This window comes from Hevea brasiliensis, chromosome 13 (assembly GCF_030052815.1).
Source record: "Hevea brasiliensis isolate MT/VB/25A 57/8 chromosome 13, ASM3005281v1, whole genome shotgun sequence".
In the NCBI taxonomy this organism is placed as follows: Eukaryota; Viridiplantae; Streptophyta; class Magnoliopsida; order Malpighiales; family Euphorbiaceae; genus Hevea; species Hevea brasiliensis.
This window is the reverse complement of record NC_079505.1, coordinates 87,804,347-87,826,529: the sequence shown is the minus strand read 5'-3', so window position 1 is coordinate 87,826,529 and position 22,183 is coordinate 87,804,347. Positions and strand designations below refer to the sequence as shown.

Below are 22,183 nucleotides of genomic sequence, written 5' to 3'. Positions count from 1 at the left end.
GAGGTGATCCAAAAATGAGAATACACTTAAGACAATAAGGAACATTTTCTATGAAGGAAGTTTTTCCAAATTCCAACAGTAGATTGACCAATGGAACAATGCAACTTCGGAGTACCAAAACCGAAAATTGGCAATTTTGCCAAAATGCTTACGCTTTGAAAAAATGACCAAAACCAATAAGTTTGGTGATCAAAATGTGGTATGTGGGTGAAGTTGGAGTTCCCATACCTATTAATCCTTAAAAAGTCAACAATTTGACTTGAAAGTGTAGTGAATAGTAACCCGAAACACAAAAACTTTGAGAACATCGAATTTAACGCAATAGAGCTAGTTAAAGTGAAGTTAAATTTATTTTTGGACTTATGTTAAGTTATGGTACTGAAACACTATGAAATTGTGTGTTTCAGCTGAAAAAGACTTGGAAGCTCGGAGAGACTGAGTCAAGGCCTAGAGGCGACTCGGTCGAGTTTGTGCACAATAAATTTATGTAATTGTTTTCCAATTGAAAATTTGAGTTGCTATACTTTATGAAATCGCTGTGTTATTTATGAATTGTGTTGCCACTTTGTGAATACAAAAATGACTTTGAAAATTATTTGGGATCTCTCATAAATTATTGAAAATAATTGTTTTAAATTGATTTTGGATTCACACTTAGCATGACTGTATCACATTTCCTCCTCCATTTATGGGGTTGAGATCGTTTATTTTCCTCCCTCTCTGGCTTGCCAGTTGAGGTTGTAGATCGGATGAGTACTCATTAGCTAGCTAGCCACCTCCCTCATTGATTTCGATTAATGGGGTTGTAGATTGCTTTGTCGTGGTGTACAACGCGGCATTGATCGAAAATTTTGTGTCATGACTTAAGTTGTGTATGACTCTGGCAACACTATGTTTATGAAATTGTTTGACTAAACTGTGTTTAATGGATTATTTGACAAAATGGTATCATTATGGACTTTGATATTTGCAAAATGTGACTGAGAAACATTTGAATTGTGTTTGGCAATGAATGATTTATTTATTGCATTTTAAATTTTTATTGTGCACCACTGAGTATTTTTATACTCAGCGATGGTTTATTTTGCTGTCGCAGATAAGAGCAAGGAGAAAGCAGCAGAGTGAGCTGCTGTTAAATCGAGGACTACTCTGATCATTTTGTACAGGTATTATTTTATACCCTTGTAGATAATCTTGATGTAAGTATAAAAATATTGTATGTATCAATGTAGTTGAGCAGTTGTAAATAAATTGTAATAATATTATTTTGGATTTTCTTCTGTAAATTTAATATTTGTACATATGGATTTTCTGCTTTATGCTTTGTGAATGGAAATATTAAATATTTTGAGATGAGAAATCTTGTTCTGTATTGTGAAATTATTTTGAAGTGTATTGAATTGAGATGATTGAGTTATTGAAGGTTGGGAGTTATAAAATATTTTTGGAAGTGCTTTTTACAGGTTTTTGAAGAACTGGTTTCTCAAAATACAGAGGGAACTCTGTCAAAATTTTTATAAAATTTGCGGCAAAATTTAAATGGACAAAAATTTTTACTAATATTTAAACTTGGAATAAATGGTTTTTAATTTTTACCAAAATGCTCACCACTTCCAAAATGTAAGAAAATGGTTTTAAAATCCCTTGTAGGGTACTTAATGAGTTATCGGTAGGTGAAGTTCGGTAGTTCATTAAGTATCCTACGGGATCATGTTATGCCTTACAGAGGGATAAGGTGTGACAAATAAGGCACCGTTGTTTAATGTTCTTATCCTCACACCTCTCAACAGAATGTGCGAGCCGAACGCAAGTATCGCCATATTCTTGATTCTGTACGTACTCTTATTCTTTCTGCCTCATGTCTAGAAAAATTTTGGGGAGAAGCAGCTCTTCATGTTGTTTATATTATTAATTGTCTTCCTACCTTGGTTCTTCATAATTTATCTCCTTGTGAAAAGTTGTTTGGACAACTTCCTGACTATTCCTCCTTAAACCTTTTGGATGTGTTTTGTTTGTTCTTTTACAACCTCATGAACATACCAAATTAGAACCCTGCGCTCGTCTATGTTGTTTTCTTGGTTATGGCATTGAAAACAAAGGGTATTGTTATTGGGATCCTGTTTCTAATAAGTTACGCATCTCTCGTCATATTACCTTTTGGGACAATACTATGTTCTCTTCTTTTTCCAAATTTCATCACTCTGTAAATATTGACTCTCTATTTTTCACTGACTCCTCCAAAGAGCTGTTTCCAAGTCCTGATCCAGGTGATTGTGATGTGCTCAATATTAGCCCAACTACACCTGCCCCTGTTGAATCTGCACCAGTTGTTGATCTAGTACCCGCGCCTGCATCTCTTCCTAGCACTTCTCTTCGTCGTTCTACCCGTTTAAGAGAAACTCCTCATTATCTTTCTAATTTTCACTGTTACTCTACTATTGCAACCCTTCATGAGCCTCGTTCTTATCATGAGGTAAGTACTGACCCTCTTTGGCAGCAAGCTATGACTGATGAACTTCGGGCTTTAGAGAAAACTCATACTTGGGATTTAGTTGATGTTTGACCAAACAAGACCCCTATTGGTTGCAAATGGATTTAAAAAATTAAGACCCGTTCTGATGGAACTATTGAACGCTACAAAGCTCGCTTAGTAGCCAAAGGGTACACTCAAGAGTATGGTATCGACTATGAAGAAACTTTTGCTCCAATGGCCCGATTAACATCTATTCGCAGCCTCTTAGCTATTGCTCCAGTTCGTAAATGGAAACTTTTTTAGGTGGATGTCAAAAATGCTTTTCTTCATAGTGATTTAACAGAAGAGGTTTATATGCACCCTCCTCCTGGTTATCATTCTCCTCATAAGGTTTGCAAACTTTGGCGAGCCTTATATGGATTAAAACAAGCTCCCAGGGCCTAGTTTGCCAAATTTAGTACCACTCTTGCTCAACTTGATTTTCTCTCTAATCCATATGATTCTGCATTATTCACTTGTCGAATTGATAGTGGTATTGTTCTTTTATTGCTTTATGTTAATGATATGATAATAACAGGAGATGATTCATCTGGTATTTCAGAGTTACAATATTATCTCAATCAGCACTTTGAAATGAAAGACCTGGATTCTCTCAGCTACTTTTTAGGTCTTGAAGTTTCTCAAAATTCTGATGGCTATTATCTATCTCAAGCCAAGTATGCATCTGACTTACTTTCTCGAGCAGGCATCACTGATAGCAAAAACAGTATCAACCCCATTGGAGCTTAATTGCAAACTTATACCTCTTGATGGCACTCCTCTTGATGATCCTACTTTATATCGACAGCTTGTCGGTAGTCTTGTTTATCTCACAGTTACTCAACTTGATATTTCATATGCTGTTCATCTGGTTAGCCAGTTTATGTCTGCTCCTCGCTCAACTCATTTCTCTGCAGTGCTTCGAATCCTTCGTTATATCAAAGGCACTCTTTTTCATGGTTTGCACTTTTCCGCTACCTCCTCCCTAGTATTATCTGGCTACTCTGATGCTGATTGGGCTGGTGATCTAACAGATCGTCGCTCTACAACTGGTTATTGTTTCTTCTTGGGTAATTCTCTTATCTCTTGGCATAGCAAAAAGCAAACTGTTATTGCACGTTCTAGCACACAATCTGAATATCATGCTCTTGCTGATGCTACATTTGAATTACTTTGGTTACGGTGGTTATTAACTGATTTGAGTGTCACTCATTCTTCTGCCACAATGCTTCATTGCGATAATAGAAGTGCCATACAGATTTCTCATAATGATGTATTTCATGAGCGTACCAAATACATCGAAATTGATTATCATTTTGTACGTCATCATGTTGCTCATGGCACCATATATTTGATTTATGTTTCCTCTATCAGCCAAACCGTTGATATATTCACCAAAATACATCATCCCGCTCGCTTTCAGGATCTCTTAAGCAAACTCAAGTTGGCACCTGTGCTACCACCTTGAGTTTGAGGGGGGGGGTGTTAGCATAATTACAGCAATTAGCATGATTATAGGATATTTGTGTAGCATAATTACAGCAATTATTATTCTTGTCTAAATTAGCTCATATTTTCATATATAAATAGATGTAATATCTCTGTAAATAAGATATAGACAAATACACAATCATTTTTTTCATTACTTGTATTCTTTCTTCTAACAAATATAATCCTATGTTTTGCATGAAATAATTTCATTTGAAAAAAATACTTCTACAACTTATATACACGTAGCAGATATGAAATGAACAATAAGCATCTAGCTCCCAGCAGCTGAAGGTGTCGAAGGAATCTTTTGCGTTGTTTCAGGCTTTACTGATTGAAAAGCAAAAGGTAATTTCCATAATAATAGAGTTGAGGTCTTTGCTGTTGCTTAGCTTAGATACATTTAGGCTAGCTTCAGCCACCTAACCCTGATTTATTGTTGCGCAAGGCAATGAATCTCTCAAATCAATAATGCATGGCTTTATTTCTGTTTATCTTGGCATATCCTGTGTGATGGTACTGCCCAAAATATTCAACATTTCTCTCTATTGGCTCTAGCTTCACATTCTTTAATTATTACTAATTAGTTAGTAAATTGACAAGAGCAAAAATATAAATATAACCCCCAAGTTATAATAATAATAATAATAATAATAATAATAATAATAATAATAATAATAACTCCTTTACCCAAATTAAAGAGACACAAAAATTAAAGGTTAATAAAATAATAAAATAAGTAGATGACAACTTAATAGCACCTATAAGATAATAAAGATAAATGTACATTTAATTAGTTCATCAATCTAATATTTACATCAGAGTTAAGACTGCTTGCTTTGTATACTTGTAAATTAAATTAAGAAATCTAATTTAATTTAGAATGATATAATAAGGAAATTATTAGACTGGCTCGTATTTAACTTTCAAATAATAACTATCAATTAATTTTTAATTTGTAAATATAGAATTTAAATAATTAAATTTTAATTGAACTTTTCAACTACGTAATTTAATATTTTAATTTAAATTATAAAATGATTAAAAACTAATTCAAATTTAATAAAAAAAATAAAAAATTATTTAAAATTTTTTTACAAGTGGTTTGAGACTCAAAACTCCTCATTGTCCCTCCTTCCATTCTTAGACAAATATTTAAGAGCTCTCCTTTGTCCCCTCTCTCTCTAGTTTTAGGCATTAGAATCCCTCCCTCTAATTTTTGGTATTAGAATCGTTTTCATAATTATGATATTATTGGATCTGCCGTTAGGGTGAAATGAAAAGAAAAAAAAGGAAAAATGTCTAGAAGTGAATTTGTGGGTTGGGCTCCCCTTAAATGACCCGCCCTCCGACTGAAATTGAGCCCAATCTAACTAACTATCAAGCCTATTATGGGCCCATCTGGACCATTCATTTTCTCTCGCTTCTTTCGATTTTCTTTATTCACTTGCATAGCTAACACGGAAATGAGAAAAAACACAAAAATTCATTTTTTTTTTCTTTGGTCTGCGGCTCTGCGCTTCCTACTCTTTCTTTTTCTCACATGCTCTGCTCTTTCGATGCCCTTTCCCCCTTCTCTCCAGTCTCTCTCCCTCCAGTAACACTTCTTCGGAGCCAAAGAGTCTTGCATCCTAAGCTCTGCTCTCTCCGATTATTTCCACCATTTCTTCGGTACTCCATTTTTATTAATTACATTAATCAATAAATCAATTTTTTTATATTTACTTTTACATCACATGAGTTGCAATTTTGCTATAACACTCAAGACTTATATGCATTTGTCCATGGTCCACAATTTATATGAAAATCAAATTCATAAAAAGGATAAAGTCAGATTATATTTATATATGAGTTTTTTTTTTTTTTAGAGATAGATATATATACACGATTTAATAATAAAAATAAATATTTATTAAAATTATTATAATTTTAATAAAATCCTTATTTTCATATAACAATTTGTATGCTAGTATGACTCGGCATTAAAAGCATGGAGTCATGATACATCCGCTTTTTCATTTCATCCAAAATGTTTTCTCTTTCGGCAAGACTATGGGTTCGGCATGCTTTCTCGACCAGACCCAACCCACTCACAGGGCTGATTGGGTGGGCTTTGAGCTAAGATGCGTTCCACATGTCCACAACGGGCGGCTAAGAAAGTAGACAAGTGTAAACATTATAAACCAATGAATCGGATCCAAGTGGCAGCCAATACCCCCCAAAAAGGTCCTGGTAGGTTGGCGATTATACAGGAAGCTATCAATTTGAAAAAGAAGCAATGTGACTCCTTGTCGGCACCTCCGCAATCCTGCGGTGAACCAACCGGCTCTCAATCACCTGTGCTACTTCTCCCATCCACACATCACCATCCACTTCCCTGTCACTTAACTGTTTCTTGCTTTGAAAACTATGCATATTGTGCGCCTTCTGTATATGCACTTTCAACGTGAACCCAATTGTTTCCCTTATCTGGTTACGATTTGTATTTCGTATGAGCTTTCGCATTTCAAAACAACCACCTCTCCCTCACTCCCTCCCTCCGTTTTCCATTTCTGAAGCAGAAAAATTAATCTTGCTAAAAATTGTATACTTCGAGTGCAAGGATTTTAAAGTGATGAAAAATAAAATCTTAGAATTCAAGTTATTCACCAGTAAATATGTTAAAAATTTCACCGTTATATTAAAATCACTAAGGAAAATAACATTTTTTATTTTGTTATTTAGTAAATTATTTGTATTAATACACATTACTATTAATAATTTTAATTTTTATATTTTTTAATTTTAATATATAAAAATAATATAATATTTTAAATTTTTATTAATTATTTTAAATTTATTTTTATTACTTTTATCTCATAAATTTTTAATAAAGATTTCTTCATAAAAATAATTAAAATCTATATAGATATAAATATGTCACATGACAATATTAAATATCATTCTTTTGGAAATATATATATATATATATATAATTTAAAAAACCCTTCAACTCTAGTTTTTTTTTTTTTTTTTTAAAGTGGGTTTCTTTTGTTGTTTTCATTGAGACCATAACTTGATGTATTTAAATTTATTTTGCTGGTTACAATTGAAACTTTTAAGTTGAAATTTTAAGCAATATAAGAATCGCCAAGTAAGGAAAATTAAAGTAAAATATGTTCATTTGATATTATTAATATTTGAATTCTTCTTAAAAATATTAAAATATGTAACACCCCGAAATTTTAATTTTTATGAGCATTTTGGTATTTTAATTTTATTTAAATTTTAGGAATTTTTTTGAGATTTTTCGGATTTTAAAAATCGGGTTCGATTTTCCGAAAATATAAACTTTGATGATTTTTAAAAATTAATTTAAAGACCACGTGGCAAAACTAAAAATATATTTGGAGTCTACGTATTTTTCTGAGTTTTCTGGAATTTTTTCGGAATTTTTGGACCTCGTTTTCGGTCCCGAGGCAGAGTAAAAATTCAAAATTTTGTATCCTGAATCGAACCGGCCGAATCGAACCGGACCGGATCGGACCGATCGAATCGGACCGGCCCTTTTCCTTCTTCCTTTTTCTTTCCCCGCGCGCGCGTCCCTCTCCCTTTTCTCTCTCGTTTCTCTCTCCTCCCCTCCCCAGCCAGCCACGCCTCCTGCGTCCTCCTCGCCGCCGCCTCCCGGTATCCCGGCCAGTAGCCGCCAGAGCAGCCCAGGAAAAGCGCGATCTCCTTCCTCGGCGCTGCGCCTCGACTTCCCGCCGATCCGGCCACCAATTGGACCGGGTCTTGTGTCCAAAATCATCTACTCGGCGAGAGCTTTCCATAGACACCAAGAACGCCGAAATCCATCGAGCGGATTGTCCGATTTTTGCTCGGGAAGATTTTAGCCCATTTCGACTTTTGGGCTAGATTTCTCGAAAACCGTGAATCCCACGAGAAAACCGAGGCCACCAGCATGCTCCATTCGTCGAGAGCTTCGCAACGACATAAAATTCGAATTTTTTCGACACCGTTTTTCGGTGGGTCCCACGGAACTTCGCAGTGTTTTTCCGAGCATTTAATGAGCTTAAAAAATTCTGAAAATTTTATGTACTAACCCCCGTGTTATGGGCTTCGTGTAGGTATCCTCGATTCGCGGAAATTCGACGATTGGCCAAGGTCGCAAATTTCGGGCGAACGGACCGTTCTGGAAAAGTCTCCGAATTGGACCGAGGTTTTGGCTAGCCCCCCCCATTTTCAGACGTCCCAAGCGCGTTCCCGAAGTCGGAATCGGCAAAGGTAAACCCGAACCTTGTTTTTTCGTAATTTTCTAGTGCTTAAATAGGATTAAAAATCCATAAAATATTCGTGGTAGCTTAGAAAATTACGATTCCTTTTGCAATAGCTTAGTAACATTGCTAAGGACATGGGGCAAAGTTTTATAATTTTTAGAGCTTGTTTGGGCGGTTTTGTAAAAATGATCAATAATAAGGACTAAATTGAAATTTTGCGTATTGTGATGGATGATTGATTTGATGGGCGGGAGAAATGTGTGATATGATTGAGCTGATATATGGATTGTGAATATAGAAGTGCGTTTTTGCCCTTTGCGGGTTGGGTAGGTCCTAGGTATAGGGAGACTCTGTGGATTTTAAACACGACTTAGGGCGTACTTGATCTTTTTCTTTGTTTGTATTGAGTCAAATTTATTAAATAGATGTAATGTAATTGTCGGTGAGCGATGACCTTCTTCCTCCGCCCGCCCACGGTAATTTGTCGTCAAGTTTGTGAGTAAAATATTAATTTTAATTGTAATTTCGATATTATTATATGTTCGACATGCCCATGCATCACTTATATGCATATATTTATGTAGTTAAACTCTAGGCACTAATTATGTTGCATTCTTAACTGTTAACGAGCCATGAATGTTGTTGTGGTAATTTGGATCAGTGTGCTTGCGTTGGCGTGCGAGTGATTTGGTGTGGACTATGGATAGGGCCAGGCGATCCACGGCTTGAGTAATTGTTGGGACCCGATCCTTGAGGGTAGTCACGGCAGGTAATTATTTGGGACCCTCGATTTGGTTATTAAGTGGAAGTCCAGAGCTTGAGTAATTCGGCACCGGGTTGGATTTAAGAGAGGCGTATAGGGATCGGCTCCCATATGTTATGATTGATACTACAGGTGTGTGAGTGCTCCAAATTACCTTTTGATGTTATGATGTGAAAATGGTGTTTATGTTTCTTTTCACTCGACAGTGTGCATTAGTTCTAGATAGTTATAGAGATTATGGTTAAAATTGATATTTTACTCTACGAGTCGAACGCTCACTCTGTTCAATATTTTTTTAGACTACTGAGGATTTTATTTTGGTTAACTGCTTTTCTCCCTCGCAGTCAATTATTCTTGTTTGTATAAACTTGTTAAATCTTAGAAATTCAGCACGTGTTAGAAATGTTATAAGATTTGTGTCTGTAAACTAAATTATTATTTTGGGAAATGAAAACTTAATATGCTATGCATGTTTGATGGATTGGATGAGGGAGCTGAGCTCCCATTTATTATTATGTTGATGAGTATGTGGAGGGTGAGCTGAGCTCCCCAATTGACTATATATTGTGTTTACAGGTCGGGTGAGTCGAAAACTCTCCGTTGGTAAGTCCATTTTATGGCCGGACTCTGTCCGTTTGTTTTCTTGATATTGGGCCCAAATGGGCCTTAGAGTTGGGTTAATGAACAGTTAGGCTTACTACGGGCCTCGGGGGCTTTAGGCTGGCCTAGGTCCTAGTCTTGGTCAGCCCATAGGTTGGGTCGTGACAAATGTGGTATCGAGCTTAGGCTCAGTTCTTAGGAATGTTGTCTAAAGTGTTGGGAAAAGTCTAATAGGAGTCACATGCGGAAAAATAGGGTCCATATTCATCTTGCATTGTCGTCTTTGCTTCTAGTTTCTGCTCCATATGTTATGTATAAATATGAGTCTATAGAGCTGTGCAATGTGCAGTTTTGAATTTTGTGGGCTAATGCTGCTGAATTTCAGGAAAATGCGTAGAAGCGGGAGAGCGCCATTGCACGAGAACCAGATGTGCTGGCGAGGTGTCGGCACGAGGATGAGCGCTTTGCCAGGAGGCGGGGTAGGAGGCCTAGAGCTGCTCAAGTAGAAGCGGCTACCCACGGTCGAGAACAGTCTTTCATGGCACGAGGTCCCATGGACCCCATGGCGATACTCTAGGCGATGCGAGAGAACCATCGACATGATGGCGCGATATATGGTCCACCCTCCACACAGCGGCGATCCACCGCACCAAGAGGAACCTTACAAGCAGATCATAAATTTTAAGAAGTTGGTGCACGGTACTTATGATGTGTCGGACGATGCATATCGGTTTAGATTCCTACTGACGGCGGGAATAGAATTACTGATTGGTGATAGAAGATTGATAGAGTGTGTGCAGCATGTCATGGGGCCTATGCCTAGACAATGGATGAATGACTACGTGTTACCCCGGATGGAGGGATTGACATGGGCTCAATTTGTGGAACTTTTTATCAATCGGTTTGTGCGAAAGCTTGAGAGATCGAAGCGGTGGGCCTTTGAGGCCCTAAGACAAATGGCAGTGCAGTAGATGAATATGCTCTGAAATTTACGGAATTGGCGGATATGCCCCTACTGCGGTGGCTACAGAAACAATGAAGGTGAAGAGGTTCCTAAAGGGGCTTGACAGGAGGTATGCGAACCTGGCCATGATGTCGGATCAGTCTTTTGATGTGGTGGTTGATCGAGCCAGACAGATTGAGATTAGCTATGCTGTGGATGACAGTGGGAGAGCAAAGAAAAAGCAGGCGGAGGTTCCTCGGTGTCCCTTCCATGGGTACTCCGGACGGTGGTGGCGAGGTAATTACGAGAGGAAAGGGTAGGAGCAAGAGAAGTGGTTTTAGACACGGACCACGAGGATTGGACGAGTGCGGATCGGCGGTGGTCACGATTCGAATCTGGCGATTACTGGTGCAGTTCGAGATCCTCTTTGCACCGTGTACGCAGTGTGGAAGAGGACATTCGGGACCTTGTTTGATGGGATCGAGTATGCTTGGTGTGGCCAACGGGTCACTTTGCTAGAGAATGCCCCATGTTTAGCGAGCCACGGATGGGGTCCACGAGGTTACATTGCAAATGTTCCTCGCGATTGTATCCGGTACTTCCAACATGGCGGCGATCGATTCGATGTGCCAGGCGAGGACAAGGGGCGTGGATTTGGAGGCGGTCGGAGGTAGAAGTCGATGTCGAGTTACGCCACTCGGGGTAGGAAGTCAAGCTCGGGTTTTCACCACGACCCACGGGATGCTCAAGCTTCAAATGCGGTTGTGGCGAGTATTCTTACAGTATGTTCTTATGAGGCTCGTGTTTTGATAGATCCGGGTGCTACGCACTCATTTGTCTCCCCTGTGTTTGCCATGAGGTTGGGTAGAAACCCTACAACCTTAGAATGCCCTTTGTCGGTAGCTACCCCACTTAGTGACAACATAGATGTAGATATGGTTTTTCCGGGTAGCCCAGTAGTAGTGGATGGAAAGATCCTCCTAGCAGACTTGGTTCCTCTACCAGTAATGGATTTCGATGTAATCTTGGGGATGGATTGGTTGGCAACTCACTATGCCACTTTAGACTGCAGGAACAAAAAGGTGTATTTCCACATACCTGGTGTGGAAGAGTTTAGCTTTGATGGTGACAGGAGCGTGGCTCCATATAATTTGGTGTCAGCAATTAGTGCTAGAAAAATGTTGAGGCGTGGATGCCAAGGGTATTTGGCATTGGTGAGAGATACATCTGTAGAAGGTGTCAGCATGGAAAATGTTCCTGTTGTCAGAGAATTTATGGATGTCTTCCCAGAGGAGCTTCCAGGGTTGCCACCAGGAAGGGAATTAGAGTTTTGCATTGATGTTGTGCCGGGTACAAACCCCATATCGATGCCACCTTACAGGATGGCACCGTGAGAATTGAAAGAGTTAAAGGAGCAACTACAGGAGCTTTTGGACAAGGGTTTTATACGTCCGAGCACTTCACCTTGGGGCGCTCCTGTTTTATTTGTGAGAAAGAAGGATGGGTCATTGAGGTTGTGCATTGACTATAGACAGCTGAACAAGGTGACTGTGAAGAACAAGTATCCACTTCCTCGGATCGATGATTTGTTTGATCAGCTCAAGGAGCTAGATTCTTTTCCAAGATAGACTGCGATCGGGCTACCATCGATTGAGAATCGGGGATGAGGCGTGTCCAAAGCGGCTTCGAGGACAAGATATGGTCATTATGAGTTCTTGGTGATGTCTTTTGGACTCACTAATGCACCAAAGACCTTCATGGACTTGATGAGCGGTGTTCAAGCCATTTTTGGACCGTTTGTCATCGTATTCATAGATGACATTACAGTATACTCTCGGACCGAGGAAGAACACGTGTGGCACTTGAGGATGGTGTTGCAAGCGTTGAGGAGCACCGGTATATGCCAAATTTTCAAAATGTGAATTTTGGCTAGAAAGCATCTCATTCTTGGGACACGTGGTTTCTAGTGACGGCATTCAAGTGGATCCCAAGAAAATTGAAGGCATGGCCGATTGGCTTAGGCCTACAACGATCCAACGAGGTGCGAAGTTTTTAGGTTTATTTGGTTACTATAGGCGTTTTGTGCAAGATTTCTCCGGGATGGCGGCTCCTAACTAAGTTGACCGGAAGAATGTTCCATTCATTTGGACGGATATGTTGTGAGGTGAGTTTCCAGAAGCTTAAGGAGTGTCTAACCACTGCCCCTGTGTTGACACTACCTGTGAGTGGTGAAGGATACACCGTGTATTGTGAAGCCTCCAGAGTTGGCCTAGGGTGTGTTTTGATGCAGAATGGAAAAGTAGTGGCTTATGCTTCAAGACAGCTGAAGAGGCATGAGCAAAACTACCCCACCCATGATTTGGAAATGGCGGCTGTAATCTTTGCACTTAAAATCTAGAGACACTACCTGTATGGTGAAGTGTGCGAGATATACACCGACCACAAAAGTTTGAAGTACATCTTCCAGCAGAGGGATTTAAACTTGAGGCAGAGGAGATGGATGGAGCTTACGAAAGACTATGATTGCACCATCGGTACCACCACCTGGAAAGGCCAATGTTGTAGCAGATGCCTTGGCGAGAAAATCTTACAGCGATTTGGCGCACATTTGATGAGAAGAGACCATTGATTCGGGAGGTACATGAGTTGATGGATCAAGGTTTAATCCTAGATCTTTCGGATGAGGGGTATTGTTGGCTCACTTTTGGTGAGGCCGGACTTAAGGGACGAGTTAGAGTTTCCCGGCCACGAGACCAACAATTGATGAAGATCATAGAAAGAGTCTGACAAGGTGAAGGTGGTGAGTTTGGATTTGCCAATGATGGTGCCCTAGTACAAGGTTCTAGGATATGTGTGCCCGATGTGGACAACCTCGGGAATGAAATCATGCGAGAGGCACACTATACAGCATGCAGATGTCCACCTGAGTTCCACCAAGATGTACCATGATGTGAAAGATAGCTATTGGTGGAATGGCATGAAGAGAGACATTGCGGACTTTGTGTCCAAGTGCTTGACTTGTCGGAAGGTGAAGTTTGAACACGAGACCGTCGGGAAGCTGCAAGAGCTCCCTATCCCGGAATGGAAGTGGGAAATGATCACTATGGATTTTGTGGTAGGTTGCCTCGTACCACGCGAGGATATGATTCGATATGGGTAATTGTAGACCGTCGACCAAATCGCTCACTTCTTGCTGTAAAGACTACATACTACGTGGCACGGTATGCGGCTCTACATTCGAGAAATAGTCAGATTGCATGGAGTTAAACTTCCATAATATCGACAGAGGGCCCCGATTCACTTCTCGGTTTTGGAGAAAGTTGCGGGAGGCACTTGGCACCTGATTGAACTTGATGCGACTTTCCACCCTCGAGACAGACGGGACGATCGAAAGGACAATCAAACAACGGAAGACATGCCGCGCATGAGTGTCTTGGATTTTGGAGGTCAATGGGATGAGCGGCTAGCTTTGGTGGAGTTTGCCTACAATATGATTATCACTCCGGCATAGGGATGGCACCCTATGAGGCATTATATGGAAGAAAGTGTAGGTCTCCTCTGTGTTGGGCGAGAAATGGGAAGCGAAGGTGCATGATGTAGACACAGTGCAGTACACTTGAGAGATGGTTCCCTTAATCGAGGAGCAGCTTGACTTTCGATGGCGGAAGAGTTATCACGGACCCAGACGGAGGGATGTGGAGTTTGCGATGGCGACTATGTATTCTGAAGGTTTCTCCAATGAAGGAGTCATGAGATTTGGAAAGAAGGGCAAGTTGGCACCTCGGTATATTGGACCTTTTGAGGTTACGGATAGAGTTGGAGCGATTGCCTCACGGTTGGAGCTACCACCCAACCTTTCTCACGTTCATCCGTGTTTCACATCTCCATGCTCGGAAATACATTCCGATCCTTCTCATGTAATGCGATCGGATGTGATAGAGATAAAAGAGAACTTGACATTTGAGGAGCAACTGTAGCCATAGTGGACTACCAAGTAAGGCAGTAAGATCCAAGCAGATCCCTATGGTTAAGGTTTTGTGGAGAGTCGATCGGTGGAAGAGTGCACACAGAGTCGAGCGGGACATGCGTAGCAAGTACCCTTATCATTCAATGTATAATCATGTGCTTTATTACGCCTTGTGTAAAAATTCGAGGGCAATTTTTACGTAAGAGGAAGAATGTAACACCAAAATTTTAATTTTTATGAGCATTTTGGTATTTTAATTTTATTTAAATTTTAGGAATTTTTGAGATTTTTGATTTTAAAAATCGGGTTCGATTTTCCAAAATATAAACTTTGATGATTTTAAAAATTAATTTAAAGACCACGTGGCAAAATTAAAAATATATTTGGAGTCTACGTCTTTTTCTGAGTGTTTTGGAATTTTTTCGGAATTTTTGGACCTCGTTTTTTGTCCCAAGGCAGAGTAAAAATTCAAAATTTTGTATCTGAATCGAGCCAGGACCGGATCGGACCGGTCGAATCGGACCGACCCTTTTCCTTCTTCCTTTTTCTTTCCCATGCGCGTCCCTCTCCCCTTTCTCTCTCGGTTCTCTCTCCTCCCCTCCCCGGCCCCCGGCCCGCCGCCGCCCCTGCGTCCTCCCCTCGCGCGCCAGCCTCCCGGTATCCCGGCCGGTAGTGCCGCCGAGCAAAAGCGCGCGCGATCTCCCTTCCTCGCGCGTGCGGCGCTTCGACTTCCCCGGCCAAATCCGGCCAATCCGGCCACCAATTGGACCGGGTCTTGTGTCCAAAATCATCTACTCGGCGAGAGCTTTCCATAGACACCAAGAACGCCGAAATCCATCGAGCGGATTGTCCGATTTTTGCTCGGGAAGATTTTAGCCCATTTCGACTTTTGATCTAGATTTCTCGGCCGTGAATCCACGAGAAAACCGAGGCCACCAAGACGCTCCATTCGTCGAGAGCTTCGCAGCGACATAAAATTAATTTTTCCAAACCGTTTTTGGTGGGTCCCACGGAACCGCGGTGTTTTTCCGAGCATTTAATGAGCTTAGAAAATTCTGAAAAATTTATGTACTAATCCCCGTGTTTTGGGCTTCGTGTAGGTTTCCTGGATTCGAGAATTTCGACGATTGGCCAAGGTCGCAAATTTCGGGCCAGACAGACCCGTTACCGGAAAAGTCTCCGAATTGGACCGAGGTTTTGGCTAGCCCCCCCCATTTTCAGACGTCCCAAGCGCGTTCCCGAAGTCGGAATCGGCAAAGGTAAACCCGAACCTTGTTTTTTCGTAATTTTCTAGTGCTTAAATAGGATTAAAAATCCATAAAATATTCGTGGTAGCTTAGAAAATTACGATTCCTTTTGCAATAGCTTAGTAATATTGCTAAGGACCATGAGGCAAAGTTTTATAATTTTTAGAGCTTGTTTGGGCGCTTTTGTAAAAATGATCAATAATAAGGACTAAATTGAAATTTTGCGTATTGTGATGGATGATTGATTTGATGGGCCCGGGAGAAATTGTGTGATATGATTGAACTGTTGATATATGGATTGTGAATATAGAAGTGCGTTTTTTTGCCCTTTTGTAGGTTGGGTAGGTTCTAGGTATAGGGGAGACTCTACCGGATTTTCGGCACGACTTAGGACGTACTTGATCTTTTTCTTTGTTTGTATTGAGTCAAATTTATTAAATAAATGTAATGTAATTGTCGGTGGAGGGACGACCTTCTTCCTCCGCCATGCCACAGTAATTTGTCGTCAAGTTTGTGAGTAAAATATTAATTTTAATTGTAATTTCGATATTATTATATGTTCAGCATGTCCATGCATCACTTATATGCATATATTTATGTAGTTAAACTCTAGGCACGAATTATGTTGCATTCATAACTGTTAATGTGCCATGAATGTTGTTGTGGTAATTTGGAGCAGTGTGCGTGCGTTGGCGTGCGTGTGATGTGGTGTGGACTATGGATAGGGCCAGGCGATCCACGGCTTGAGTAATTATTTGGGACCGATCCTTGAGGGTAGTCACGGCTTGAGTAATTATTTGGGACCCTCGATTTGGTTATTAAGAGGAAGTCAGAGATTGAGAAATTCGGGCACGGGTTGGATTTAAGAGAGGCGTATAGGGGATCAGCTCCCATATGTTATGATTGATACTACAGGGTGTGTGAGTGCTCCAAATTACCTTTTTGATGTTATGATGTGAAAATGTTGTTGATGTTGCATTTCACTCTACAGGGTGCATTAGTTCTAGATAGTTATAGAGATTATGGTTAAAATTGATATTTTACTCTCTGAGTCGAACGCTCACTCCTGTTCAATATTTTTTTCAGGCTACAGGAGGATTTTATTTTGGTTAACCTGCTTTTCTCCCTCGCAGGTCAATTATTACTGTTTGTATAAACTTGTTAAATCTTAGAATTTCCGCATGTGTTAGAAATGTTATTTGATTTGGAGTGCATAAACTAAATTATTATTTTGGGACTGTAAACTTAATATGCTATGCATGTTTGATGGATTGGATGAGGAGTGAGCTCCCATTTATTATTATGTTGATGAGTATGTGGAGGGTGAGTGAGCTCCCAATTGACTATATATTGTGTTTCTGGTCGTGAGTCGAAAACTCCCCGTTGGTAAGTCCATTTTATGGCCGGACTCTGTCCGTTTGTTTTCTTGATATTGGGCCCAAATGGGCCTTAGAGTTGGGTTAATGAACAGTTAGGCTTACTACGGGCCTCGGGGGCTTTAGGCTGGCCCAGGTCCTAGTGCCGATCCGGCCCATAGGTTGGGTCGTGACAAAATAAATATTAATTAAATTTTAATTTTAAATTAAATTTAGTATATTTTAAGTATGAAATTTTAAATAATTAAACATTTTTAAAATTATTTTCAATAATATCTCCTAAAAAAAAGTTTGGATCGTAATGCTTAACAAATGAGAAGCCAATTTTCACATTATAGAGTGGCAATATTATAATTTCGGCAATAGACAATGGCCTTTGTAATGCTGTTGATTTTCTTCCAGTTTGTAATGAGATGAAAGGTTGATTGTTGAATTTATTAAAAATAAATTTTAAGGATACAGAATTTAATAAATTAAAAGAATTTGATATAAAAATAAATGTGTTACTTTGTATGCATTTTGTTGTTTTAATAATTTTATTAAATTTTATCAGTTCGATAATTATTAACAAAGGTGTAAAAAATAAAATTATTATAGAAACTCCCTTCAAAAAAATAAGAAATTAATTTTTATTTTAATGAAATAATAAAAATTAAAATGTAATTTATCATTTCTATTATTTTTCATACATTTCTGTTGTGCCACGTATTTTAATTTTATATCATATTTATTTAATTAATTTAGCTTTTTGTCCGTTTATAATGAGAGTATTTTATTCCTAGGAGCCAACGAAACAAAAGATGTGGGCTTTGTGCATTTAACCAAAGGTCCTAACCCCACGACGTACCTCTCTCTCTCTCTCTCTCTCTCTCTCTCTCTACGCGTCTACGCCTCACTCGTTTTCTTCCGCTCGCTCTCCCTCACTGTGCACATCTCAAGCTTGCAACCGCAACCCACCTTCCTTCGATGGCGGTTGGATTATCCGCCGCCCCCGTCTTCAATTCCTTCCGTCGTATCCACGCTTCCAATGTCTTCCCAAAGCCCATACCCCCTTCACTCTTTTCAATCCCTTCTGCAGCTCGATATCACAGTTTATTCGATGGTGGTCTAAGGAAAACCAACTTCGCTGTCTGTTTCGTCCTCGAAGACACAAAACAGAGTGTCCAGATCGAGAATCGCACACCGGAACAGTCCGAAGAAGTGAATTACCAGATCATGACGCCCCGTGCGGCGGAGAGATTGGCCAGGAAGAGATCCGAGAGGTTCACTTACTTGGTTGCTGCTGTGATGTCTAGTTTTGGGATTACTTCCATGGCTATTATGGCTTGTTACTACAGGTTTTATTGGCAAATGGAGGTACTTTTTAACATTGCTCTTCTCTTTATTTTTTACAATTGTTTTTCCACGTATATGTATTCCAAAATTGGATTCTTTATGGCGTAGGGTGGAGAGGTACCTTTGCTGGAAATGTTCGGCACATTTTCTCTATCAGTGGGAGCTGCTGTAAGTTCCATTTTCCTTCTTTATTTTCTATCTAATTTGGGTAATTCTTGCTGTTAGCTTCGGAATGTTATGTATTTTCTGGACAATTTAGGTGTTGAATCGAATTGGGTATTCTTTGTTTCAGGTAGGAATGGAGTTTTGGGCAAGATGGGCTCATAGAGCTCTCTGGCATGCTTCCTTGTGGCATATGCACGAGGTATGAATCTTGGATCATATTAGAACCGATTTACTTCTCTTTCTGCTGCGTTTTCTTTGCGAACAATTGAAGTGAAGATTGAGAGTTTTTCTTCTGTCGAACTTCTTTTTGATTGCAGTCTCACCATCGACCCAGAGAAGGTCCATTTGAGCTCAACGATGTGTTTGCAATAATAAACGCAGTCCCAGCCATAGGCCTTCTTTCCTATGGCTTCTTCAACAAAGGCCTATTTCCTGGTCTTTGCTTTGGAGCTGTAAGTCTCTCTCTCTCTCTCTCTCTCTCTCTCTCTCGTATCTTTCTCGATCAGATTTTGTTCCTTGATTAACGACTTAATCATTAAATTACTGATTATCTCTGAGCAATTCTCTTAATGACCATTGACTTTGACCAGGGTCTTGGAATTACGGTGTTTGGGATGGCCTACATGTTTGTCCACGATGGTCTTGTTCACAAGAGATTCCCAGTGGGTCCCATTGCCAACGTGCCGTATTTCAGGAAGGTGGCTGCGGCCCACCAGGTAAACGTTACAGTTGGGTGATGCGTTTCTCATTACTGTCGTTACTGTCACTGAACTGAGAGATAAGACAATTTATGTAGCAGTGAAGCATCGGAAAGGAAATTGACAGAATCTAACTGTAATTTTTTTTAAATAATTTTTAGCTCCATCACTCGGATAAATTCAATGGAATCCCATATGGATTGTTCCTGGGACCTAAGGTGGGCTTTTTCTACCTCTATTTATGGTGCTTATTATTATTATTATTATTATTATCTTTTTTAAATATTTAATATTAGAGTGTGATTAGGGTGACAAATTACTTATTCCTTGTTGTGGTCCAGGAAGTTGAAGAAGTTGGAGGCCTTGAAGAGTTGGAAAAAGAGATCAATAGGAGAATAAAATCCTACAAAAGCAGCTAATGGGATCAGTCTTTGGATGATCTGTTAATGTATAGAAACAATAATGGTCAATGAAATCAATTATTAACCCAAAAAGAAGAAAAAATATATAGAATTCCATATTACAAATGGAGATGTGTTTATCAATTTTTCACTTTATGTGGGAACCATACCTAAAAGTACAGCAATCTGTGCATGTATCATTATTTTTCACCCTTAAATTATCAAGTATTACTGTTTTCAGCTTGAGATTATTGTAAATGTGTGTGATTGTATTAATCTCATAGACTCCGTCTAATTAACAATAGAAAGAAATATAATAGAATGTATAAAATTTATTTTCTTGTGAAATTAATTCCTAGTGCAATATATTTATAACCCAAAAAAAAAAAATCCTAGTACGATATTTCGAGGAAGGGCAAGATCGAGGTGATGGCTTTTTCTTTGATATTTTAAAATCTTTTTGAAGGGAATGAAATCATTAATGTTTAAACTGTTAACTTATTGTATTATGACATTTGCACTAATCGCTAAACTATTAATTCAATAAATAGCAATAAAATAAAATGTTTGAATTTTTATATTTAATTTTTGATGTCTCAAAATATATCCAAGAAGGGGTGAATTGGACTTAAAATAATTTTTCAGTTTTTGCTCAAAATCTTTGAAAAATTGTAGCTTAGTTCAATTTCAGTATACTGATATAAAATGATATATTAGCACTCAGTAAAAATTTCAGTAATCTGAATAAAATCACAAAGACAAAGAAATGAGTAGTAAGCGAATATATCGATTGGCAGAGATATAGCAGTAGGCAAATTATATCAAATATCAGCATATTTAACAAGAAATGAAATTTTTCGGTTTGCAGTGTTGACGATGCGATATCAATTCTCAACTTAATAAAAATAATTCAACCAGAAATAAATATACATAAATTTAAAGAGTAAGGGTTGAGAGAATTGAACACTGAATTTTTATAGTGATTCGGCCTAATTAGCCTACATTCACTCTCTCAAAGTTCCCACTTTGAGTCTTTACTTCACTATTCTTCTCTTTTAAAGGCAAGAGACAAAAGCCCTTTACAAATCTTCATACAAAAGCTTTTAAAAGTTGCTTCACACTTCTACCAAGTGTTATCCCAAACACTTTTCACAATCAAGCTTTAATAGGTGCTTGAATGACCTCTCATAAATGCTAAGAAGGTGTTTAAAACTCAATCTCACTCAATACAACAGAATTTATAAAGAAGAGATGAGTAGGTATGCCAATGATGAGCAATAAAAACAATTTGAGCACTTGAATGAAAGTTTTAATGATCTTAAAAGGTTAGGAACAGTAGAGAGAATTTCATTTTGTGCAAAATGGCCAAGGGTAAGTGTATTTATAGTTTTGAATCGTTTTTTACCGTTTGAGAACTCATTTGAACATTACAATTTCAAATTTCAAGAAAATAGCCATTATTTTATCGTTTTCTGCGATGTTGTGCAGAGTTAAGTCAGTTAGCAAGCCAGTTAGCATACCAGAACCAGTAGCAAACCAGTTAGCATATCAGGAAAGCTTTTCTACATAACTTTGAAAACTTTAAAACTTTTACACCAAATTATAATAAAATACTTTTAGTCCATTGATGATTCAAAAACAAGTTTTGAAACCTTAGAATAAAAAATTTGAGAGATTAAAAATAAGTATCATTGGCTTATACTTCTCACAGCTTTTTACACATATTCCTAAATTTCTTAAACTATTCTCAAACTATATGTACCTTGAATTTTGATCTTCAATGCAGCTTGGAAGGTAACATTTTCTTTCTTCTTTGTCTTTGATTCATCTTGTGTTATCTTAGGATGTCATCCTTTTTTTAAAATACAAGTTCATCATCAACTCCATAAACCTTTTTCTTTATTCTTAGAGAAGCACAACACTTAAAATAAGGTTAGTTTGATTCTAGTTAAGTTTTGTTATCATCAAAATTTATGCTCCTTTGAGCTCATGGGCTCAACAATCTCGCCCTTTTTAATGATGACAAAATTCAATTGAATCACCATGTATAAATTGAAAAGTGTGAGTATGTGTATGAATGTATATGTGGGAATAACTCCCCCTATGTATATACATATATCAACACATATTAACAAATAACTCCCCCTTAATAATTCCATTAAAATATTCATAAGCATTTTTAGTCACAAGGAGTTTTAGGCAAGTGTGACTAGAATATTGAATAAATATGTACAAGATATTTTTGCAAAAAACTAAACAACATATAACATATTAATCACAAGATATATCAATAATGTCAATCATTCACTTCTCCCCCTTTTTATCAACATCAAAAGAACATGAGAGAGAACATGCACATACGTATAGGACAAAATCTGTGTAAGTACAGTGAGCTGAAATAGGAAAAATAGTAGATAACATAGTAAACTAAT

At 38.4% G+C, this 22,183-nt stretch overlaps 1 protein-coding gene across 1 annotated transcript; it reads left to right on the top strand.

Annotated features, from left to right (window-relative positions):
- The first annotated feature begins 17,933 nt into the window (after positions 1 to 17,933).
- Positions 17,934 to 19,997, top strand: LOC110643463 (beta-carotene hydroxylase 2, chloroplastic). The gene is made up of 7 exons (XM_021795837.2): positions 17,934 to 18,508; positions 18,596 to 18,655; positions 18,780 to 18,851; positions 18,970 to 19,104; positions 19,243 to 19,368; positions 19,512 to 19,568; positions 19,692 to 19,997. Exons 1-7 carry the CDS (start codon positions 18,119 to 18,121, stop codon positions 19,767 to 19,769), a joined length of 918 nt encoding a protein of 305 aa, XP_021651529.2. The 5' UTR covers positions 17,934 to 18,118; the 3' UTR covers positions 19,770 to 19,997.
- Positions 19,998 to 22,183: the final 2,186 nt, after the last annotated feature.